General features: G+C 42.6%; 2 protein-coding genes across 4 annotated transcripts in view; one reads left to right on the top strand and one right to left on the bottom strand.

Moving 5' to 3' along the window:
- The window catches only part of LOC113033563 (ral guanine nucleotide dissociation stimulator), a 59405-nt gene extending 58647 nt beyond the window's left edge, over positions 1–758 (bottom strand). The window contains exon 1 of the mRNA XM_026187508.2: positions 96–758. Coding sequence (XP_026043293.1) covers positions 96–116 — 21 coding nt within the window. The 5' untranslated portion in view covers positions 117–758. The remainder of the gene's footprint in view (positions 1–95) is intronic.
- Positions 25–8101, top strand: ptgesl (prostaglandin E synthase 2-like). 3 transcript variants are annotated; one of them, XR_013900779.1, is made up of 9 exons: positions 25–142; positions 1880–2288; positions 3341–3529; positions 3924–3979; positions 4828–4980; positions 5316–5516; positions 5611–5728; positions 7073–7309; positions 7895–8101. XR_013900779.1 is itself a non-coding variant. In XM_026187510.2 (8 exons), the coding sequence occupies exons 1-8, from the start codon at positions 129–131 to the stop codon at positions 7217–7219; spliced, it is 1287 nt and encodes a 428-aa protein (XP_026043295.1). In that variant the 5' UTR covers positions 25–128; the 3' UTR covers positions 7220–8101. The 3 variants fall into 3 exon arrangements, 2 of the variants coding, with proteins under 2 accessions (XP_026043295.1, XP_080143570.1); XM_026187510.2 differs by having other exon boundaries at positions 7073–8101; XM_080287444.1 differs by having other exon boundaries at positions 101–237; positions 7073–8101.
- Positions 8102–8849: the final 748 nt, after the last annotated feature.

The raw sequence follows: 8849 nt of genomic DNA on the forward strand, positions 1-8849 counted from the left end.
GCGCCCCATGTAGCCTAATTACGATACGCAAATGAGCTCAGGTGTGCATTTAAATACGAACCCGCTGACTTCACGGCTCTGTGCTGATTTCTTACCTGTTTTTCCAGCATGATCATTCTCTCAGTATCATGACCTTCATGGAGTGAGTATCCATGCGAGTTCTGCTTCAGCGCTAGACACACTCCTCCTCAGCCAGCATCTCCACGGACGAGCGAGAAAAATGTAAAAAAATAAAAGGTACTAATGGCTAACTGGCGTTACCCTTTGGAGGTTAGGAGACCCCTGCGATGTTTTATCCTTGAGATAAATGTCCTCGGTGACTTCAGCATGTCTTCGCAAGAATAAAAAAAAAGGCGGGGGGGCATTAAAGGAGTGTTTATTCATGGAGGAAAACACATCGGTCAGTGAGCAGGGAGGGGAAAACGGGCAGCTAACGTTAGCGTGCTAGCGTTAGCCGGCTATGATCAGATTTTTATTTGTCTCCTCGTGCCTTCATCCCAGTCACGCTCCAAAAACCGCACGGGGACGGTGTCCTCCAGCTCAGGCGCTCCCGAGCGAATCCCTGCCGCCGTTACTCGACGGCGGCATCCCAGCGGAGCGAAGAGTCCGAGCGGAGAAGGATGCGATGTGGCTCGACCAGTGAAAATGGATGATGCTGGTAGTACTGCTGCCGCTGCTGGCTGAGGGGGATTCTCCGCTTTCAGCAGGGCAGCAGGACGGTCCTCTGCTGCTGCTGCTGCGATCACAGAGAAAGTCGGAAAAACGACGCTCCTGAATGCACCACACGTAGACCGACGCATCCAGGGCAAAACAGGCGCTCCTGAACACACCTCAATTCAATTCAGTGCAATTCAGTTCAATTATGTAAATATTTTGCATTTAAAACACATTTATCAATTATTTAAAATAAAACAAAACTAACAACGACGATCTAAACACAAAGCCGTGTAAAACCTATGGCACGAGGGCCGGAAATAGCCCTTTAAAGGGGCAAACTTGGCCAGTGGATGTCTGTGTTAAAACTGCAGAGAAGTTGTCAGAAGTCCAATATTATTTACTGTTCAGTTCAATTTAATTTATGTGATATCCCACATAATTCCACAGGTCTGGAAATATATATACTTAATTTATTCCAAAAGTTGAGAAAAATCCTGTCATAAAGCAGCTACAACACACACAAAAAACAAAAACATTCAGCTCAGTAAAACAAAGGTGAATGAGGAATAATGTGAATATTAGCAAAACAAAATAAAAAGACAAAAAGGTATCTCTTTGCTATTGTTATTCAGTATCAGTTTTAGATCATTTTGCATCTATTTGTGTCTGTTTTATGTTCTTTATGGTTGCTTTTACAATTTAATTATTGTTTCCATCTTTGCAGTGACTCTTAGTCTCCACTTGGTTATTTTTAGCATCTCTTTATGGCGGTTTCGCATCCTGTTGTTTTCCATGTAGCTGTAATTTGCAGGTCTTTGTAGTCCTCTGAGGTCTGTGATGATGTCATGTTTGCATCTCTTGGTTTTACATCTGTATCTGTCTCCATCTCACCCTATCCCTATTCCCAGCATCTTCTTCTGCGTGCCCTCTGCACTACACCCATGAACCTCCTCTGGGGTGTTCCTCTTTTTCTCCTGTCTTACAGCTCCACATTTAACATCATTTATCTAGTAAAGTTACCATCTTTCATCTGCACATGTCCAAACCATCTCAACCTGACCTCTCTAACTTTATCTGCTTGTTTGTTTGTTTTTGTCTCTTTACAGTTATTTTATATCTCTTTGTGGTGATTTTGCCTTTCTCTGTTCATCATTTAGCGGTTTTGCATCTATTTGATGTCTTTTTACCCCCTTGGTTCCCTTTTCATTGCACCTTTTCTCAGGTTTTGCCTTTGCGCGCCACTGGGGGCGGCACACACCCTGACGGGCTCAGCTCAGGGCGCCCAAACCCTATCCCTCGTGGTGCATTCTGGGACTTTATGTAAAGCCAACATGGCAGCCTCCTGCGCCAGAACACTCACTAAGGTCGGCTTGTCTTTTCTGGAGTCTCCAGCAGCCCGTCGGTCCGGCGCCTTCTCCTACCTGCTGGGGAATGTGGGCGCGCACGGATCCAGGAGGGCGTACGGCACCGGCGGAGCGGGGTTCCGGTCCAAACTGCTCTCCGGTGTGCGCCAAGGGGGAGGCAGGGTGCTGGGCTGCGCCTTCCTGCTGGGTGGAGGTTTGGGTTTATATCAGACTGTGAAGCTGTCCGTCCAGCAGCACCTGGCCGAGGAGGAGAGGAAGGTCAGTGAGGTAAGTGGGTGTCTTTGATCATCACCGTCTGCCTGCAGTAAGCTCACCTGCCTGAGGTGTGTGCAGCCCGGGTCACTTGTCAGACCCCAGCGGCTGCGGACATCTGCCACTTCTTCTGAATACTGCCTTTTATTGTGTTTCTACTGGAGTAGAAACACAATAAAAGCTTTCAAAATGCGCTGTTGTTTAGTTTTAAAATTAAGTTTACAGATTTGTCTGTAACGTTTTGCTTTTACTGGATCTGCTCTGTATGAACTACAGGCGGTCTGCTTTACGGTGTGTTAGTGGCTGGAGAAATGCTGTGGATCACTGCTGTCTGTGTGTCTGCAAACGTTTCCAAACTCTGGGCCTGGATCCCCTTTATCTGTACGTGCACAGCTGTAATAGCCATCAGCAATAAACCTTTGCAGTCACTGTGCTTCACAAACGTTTGCTCTTGAAGCCTTGAGGTGTTCTTGCACATGGTTATATATATATATATATATATATATATATATATATAATTTTTTTTTTTTTATATATATATATTTATTAGTGTCGCAGAATTGTGCACCTCACCCTCCTTTCTTTCCCACACACCTGCACTGAGTAGGAGACGCTCTGTATCTCATTGTACATGTGTATAGTGATAATAAAAGGTATTCTATTCACCCACCTGCAATGTGTTGCAGGTTTAACTTAGCATTTATAAGCAGTATTATCACCTTATCAAGCACCACTAGCTTTGCATAATTCACAGTTCATAATTATCCTTATCTCATACTTGTCTCTCATGCTCCCCCTCAGTAGCTATATTCAGGTCCTGCCTCTTTAAACACCTCCTGCCCCACACCCCTTATTAAAAGCCCACTTTCTTTTGATTGGCCAGCTTCCATTAGCCTGTTGTGGAGTAGTATTAGTTCTTTCAGATCCATAGACAGTATAAAAGATGGACAGAAAAATAAGCTTGCATTCTTTTTAGCAGCCCTTTGCCAAGCTGGGGGTGGCAGCTCTTAAGTGTCCACATACTTTAGCCTCATAGCGCTCTCCTTTCCTCTGCTGCCTCCTTCCAGGCTCCAGGTGGCAGTCTGAAGCTGACCCTGTACCAGTACAAGACCTGCCCGTTTTGCAGCAAGGTGCGAGCCTTCCTGGACTACCACGGGCTGCCGTATGAGATCGTGGAGGTGAACCCGGTGATGAGGAAGGAGATTAAGTGGTCTACCTACAGAAAGGTGCCCATCCTGATGGTGGATGGTGAGGTGGTAAGACATTTGATGTCATCTTAAATCTTTGAGAGGGGGGGCACTGTTGAGAGAACAAAGTTAAGACTTGTTATGTTTTTGTCAAACATTCAGACAGATTTTAATTTCTGGCATGCCTTCATAACCCTCACTCACCACAATTTATATATTTTATATTATTTTAAGGATATTGTCTTAAAATCCCAACACTAAGAGCAGTCTGAAGACTGGGCTTCTGGCTCACAGGAGTCACTTACTCACAGAATTTGTATGACAGAAAATAAAGAAAAGCATGTCCGCAAAAAAAAGAAGAGAAACCTTTGTCCAGTCTCTAATTAAGTACCTAAAAAATGTGCCGGTTTTTCCTGTGAAACCCTTCATGTCCTGCTCTATTTCCTTTTTTTTAAATCTGCAGCAACTGAATGACTCGTCTGTCATCATCAGCTCGCTCAAGACCTATTTAGTCAACAAGTAAGTTGTGACTTCCTTCACTTGTTATTTCATGAGGAATTTTGTTTAGATTTTCTGTTAATCACTTCGAATAAAGCTCTGAGAAATAATTTGATAGTGTAAAATCTATAAAATCTCAGGTGGGAAACTCTGTGGTTCAAATATATCCCACCCTGATCAGAGCATTAAAACTAAAATGCAGAAAAAACTATTTTAAAAGTCTTGTTATTAAAAAATGTTATTATAATGTTATTATTGTACTTGATATATGTGAAGTTTATTTCTATATTTTACTGAGAAAATATTAGAATTTAGAAAATATGCTGATTGTTATTCGACTAGTTAAATCCTTGGTCTTGTGTTCTGAGGGCAGGGTTTCTTATTTTGGTTTCCAAAGAAGTAACAATGCAATACATTTAAATAAACCTCACAGTTTGGATGCTTGGGTTAATATTTTAAGAAAAACATTTGTAAAATTTCTGTGGGGGGGTTAAGTGACCCACTGCAGCAAGTGTGTTGTTATTTAATACTAATTGTAAAAACATAATTTAATGTTTCATTCTTACTTCCTTTGGTGTGGAATACACTTGGATGTGATTTTTATCCAGCTCAGTGTTCTTGTCTTGAAATGGCATCAGTAAGCCAGTGAGGCTTACTGATGCCATCCAAAAGGATCCAAAAGTGATCCAAAAGTGAGCACGTCACTATAGATGCCCCGTGTTAAATGGTCAAACTGTACACTAGAAATATATTGTCAAAAAATAGAGTGGATAGTTTCTCTCTTCATAACAGTTCTTAGTGGGGCTCATCCACCTGGATAAATGAGTTGGAGGCATCAAAAAATCTTTACCTTTGGGGTTTTTTTGCAGGAAGAAGAGCATGTCCGACATCCTTCGCTGCTACCCGGAGATGAAGTCGGTGAATGACAGGGGGAAGGAGGTGATCGAGTACAACAACAAGTACTGGCTGATGCTGAGCGAGGGCGAGACTGTCGCAGTTTACCCACAGAAGGAAATGCAGAAGTAAGCCAAGCCCTGTTTCTCACACGCAATTATTAGCGGACTCTTATTTTGAAAGGTAGCACGTGGGTGTAACCCAAAGACTGTGGAGCATTATTGCTCTCAGGGTTGTGATTGGTCAGCTGATATGAAGCCTCTACTTTTAGCAATGGGAGATTTCTGTTTTCATCATTCTAATGAAGATCTGTGTGATGAGCATCTGTTGGAAGGAAAAATCTTAAATCTGCATGAAAATGTGGTGGTGGTGGAGTTTTCTGCAAACTAAAGTCATGTGGTCCGCATCAGACCGCGACTCCATCTTTTCTGTGGATCGTAAATGTTTTCTGCTCTGATTTCAGAGAGGAGATGAAGTGGCGTCAGTGGGCTGACGACTGGCTCGTACACCTCATATCTCCCAACGTGTACCGAACCACCAACGAGGCCCTGGCCTCCTTCGACTATATCGTACGTGAGGGCAAGTTTGGTACTTTTGAAGGCTTCTTTGCCAAATATGTTGGCGCTGCGGCCATGTTTGTCATCTCCAAAAGGCTGAAAAGTCGGTATGTGGTGTTAGATAACAGGCTATCGCGTTTCTGGTAATTTTAAGGTTTTTGGGGACGTGAGGTATTAATTTTCACTCCTTTGACCCAACAGACACAATCTCCAGGACGACGTCAGGGAGGATCTCTACAAGGCTGTCAACGACTGGGTGGCAGCCATTGGCAAGAATAGGAAGTTCATGGGTGGAGATCAGCCCAACCTGGCAGACCTGGTGAGGAAACGCAGCTTAGGTCCAGCTCAGGCTTGGTCCAGGGTCCAACTTAGGCTTGTTACTAATTTAATGTACGTAAATTAGCCTGATTAAAGCTTCACCACAGACCGATAGAGATAGAAAGAGGTAGTTTTCAGGTCTGAAAAGTGAAGCCAGTGTTGAAGCAACTTAAACCCGTTTTCTGTAATGGTCAGCAGGTGCTTGAATAATACATCTTGTTCTGCAGATGTTTTAGAAAACACGCACTGATGGCCTCAAATACAAATTTTAGGTCTAGATTACTAATATTTTGTCCATGTGCCTGTTCGTTGTGTATCTCCAGCTGTTGATTTGCTCCACCTCACTTAAACTCGGCAGGTGTGATGCTGACGAGCTGAATAAGTGCTGTAACAAGTTTAATGTTGTGTGGATGAGCTGTTCTCATCTTATTTTGGCTAAAAGTTGGTTTCTGTTATCAGCGTTTCCCCTGCGGTGACTACTCCTGCTACACGCTGCATGTTGGGGGCGGGGCCTACATACACGCTGATCCATGTTGGTTTGATTGACATTGTGAGGACATTCAATCCCATTATTGCCCTCTCAAGCCTCTTACCACTAAGTTAACCCTTAACATAACTTTAAAACTAAGTCTTAACCCCCAGAAGCGAGAGCTCGCCACAGTGTGTGATGTGTTTGCAGACCATCTATAAAGGACAGTTACAAAAATAACTTGGTTACACTCCCCCAGATGGAGGCGCTGCATTGGTGCCCAGTTTGTTCTACGTTTACAAAAAATGTGTGTACTTTCCTTTAAACATCTGTAGTTCAAAAGGATCATTTTCTTGCTGGTGTTCACATCAATGTGAGTGCCATCAAGAAAGTTACTCTTTGTATTTGTGCTTGTTTTAAAGCATAATGTTTATTGTTACTGTAAAAGTAACACTTTAATTACACAATTTTAGTATTTTTATTTTAGTTACTTTATGTAACAAAACCAGGCAGATAGCACTGGATGGAACACTTTACTGTGTGACTGACAACCATTAGCCAATGAGCATGTAGATCTACCTCACAATTCTAACATCCAATTTAAAAACACGACAAAATGGCTTCACTATGTCCATCCTTAGTATACAGTCCATTATATCCACTCCTTTATGACATCACAGAGATCCAAGAGCAGAAAAAACCCCTGAAATACGGCATTTCGACCAGTCCCTGAGCTTTTGGCTCACAGGGATTGCCTAATTATTTGAAACTCTGGTCATGTTTCATACAAGCAGCCACAATTTTAACAGTGAGTAAACTTTAGGAAAAAAGTTATTTTTAATCTTCAGGCTTTGCACCTGTGCTCTTCTGTTACAGTCAGTGTTTGGAGTCCTGAGGGTGATGGAGGGCCTGCAGGCATTTGATGACATGATGGCGAACACCAAAGTGAAATATTGGTACAGACGCATGGAGAGCGCCACGCTCAACCACGAGGGTCTTAACGCTGAGCCTTATAAACACTGAACAGTAAAAGCTCCTGAAGGACGGCAACCAGAAGACGACCACCGCCAGGTCTTGTAGTGGTCACTCAACTTCCTGAACCTGTTAATTCTTGTGAGTGGGTTTTTAATTGACTCCATCATTAACAGAGCTGCTTTTGTGGATCAAATCTGCTCGTTTAAAGGTCTGTCATTTTTACTGGCCTCTAGTGGTGAAATAGACGAACTGCAACAACAATATCACTGAAACACTTGATCTTGTTTTGTTATTTTTAAGGAACAGAAAAGTCACATCTTCAGAGTACGGTTAAAGGAGAAATCTGCACATATTCATGCAGCTAGTCTTCTTCATCCACATATTTTTGAATTACTTTAGGTTTTTTCCATTCTCATTCATCAGGCAGTCTACAGTGTGGCTATGAACAAAATTAAACTGATTTCCAGGTCGAGACTGGTGTGTGAAGGAAAGACGTGATTGTTCCCTACGCTGGTTTGTCCTTTTGAACATAGGAATTTAGAAACTGGCTGTATAAATTATTTCTTGTAACACTGTTTATTTCTGAGCTAGTTTTACGCCTACTTATCTCACATGGGAAAATCTTGGAAATCAAAATCGTCTGTGCTCAGGACTGCAGAGTCTGAGGCTCGTTTCTGCAGCTTTGTGTGGAAAAACGGTTCATGTTCTCTGTATTTATTTCAGATGATTGTTCCTCTGATGCAGTGTCGGTCAAGCCATGACGAATCGATATGTTCTGCGACTGTTTGGGTAAAAAATGTACGAATAATCATCGAGCTGGCACCGAATGTGTTTAATATGCAATATTTCAGCCGCAGCTGAAGTAACTGTAATAAAAACGACTCCGTGTGCATAGATGTAAAAAGGTCAAATAAAAAAGGTAAACATGAAGGTTGTCTCTTTTTAAACCACATGTTGGTGCAGTTAATGTGTTACAGTTTTATAAAAATGTGTGTTTCTGATCTAAAACCCGCAGCACAAGGGCCGGTGTCCTGCAGGCTTTAGATCTCACCCTGGGCCAACACACCTGAATCAAATGATTAGTTCATTACCAGGCCTCTGGAGAACTTCAAGACATGTTGAGGAGACAATTTAGCCATTTAAACCAGCTGTGTTGGATCAAGGAAACATCTAAAACCTGCAGGACACCGGCCATTGAGGCCTGGAGTTCCCCATCCCTGGTTTAAGGGGTAAATTAGGTTAGAGTTTAAAGGGTTAAGCCACATGCTTGAATACCAGTTTTTACTGAATTACACTTCAGTCTCACTTCATCTACTTTAGGCATTTAAAATCTTACGAAAAATTGTTTCAGGACATTTTAATGCAAATTAAAATCTTATTTGTAGCATAAGGAATTAAGGTCCTTTTAGGACCATGTCCCCCTATGAAGGCCTTCCTGGAAACCCTAAATCTTAGACTATTCCTCTGTGTCAGCACCTTCACTTTGTCTTCTGGCGTTCCTTTTGGGCTCGCCATATTGGCTTCCATCTCAACCCATCCTAGCAACCTTTTCTGTCACGTCAACCGTCTGCATGTCCTTCACTAAATCTATGAATCGTCTCTCTAGAAGGTATATCCACCATTGTTCCTCTGCACTCATCCAAACTGCCCGGCCTCCGAAATACTTATTTCTGATCCT

Source organism: Astatotilapia calliptera, chromosome 12, assembly GCF_964374335.1.
Source record: "Astatotilapia calliptera chromosome 12, fAstCal68.1, whole genome shotgun sequence".
In the NCBI taxonomy this organism is placed as follows: Eukaryota; Metazoa; Chordata; class Actinopteri; order Cichliformes; family Cichlidae; genus Astatotilapia; species Astatotilapia calliptera.

Bases quoted from the DNA above. Each gene is read 5' to 3' on its own strand.
- ptgesl (XM_026187510.2), top strand. The intron at 2,289-3,340 runs GTAAGTGGGTGT...GCCTCCTTCCAG, and splicing joins AGGAGAGGAAGGTCAGTGAG to GCTCCAGGTGGCAGTCTGAA. The intron at 3,530-3,923 runs GTAAGACATTTG...TTAAATCTGCAG, and splicing joins TGATGGTGGATGGTGAGGTG to CAACTGAATGACTCGTCTGT.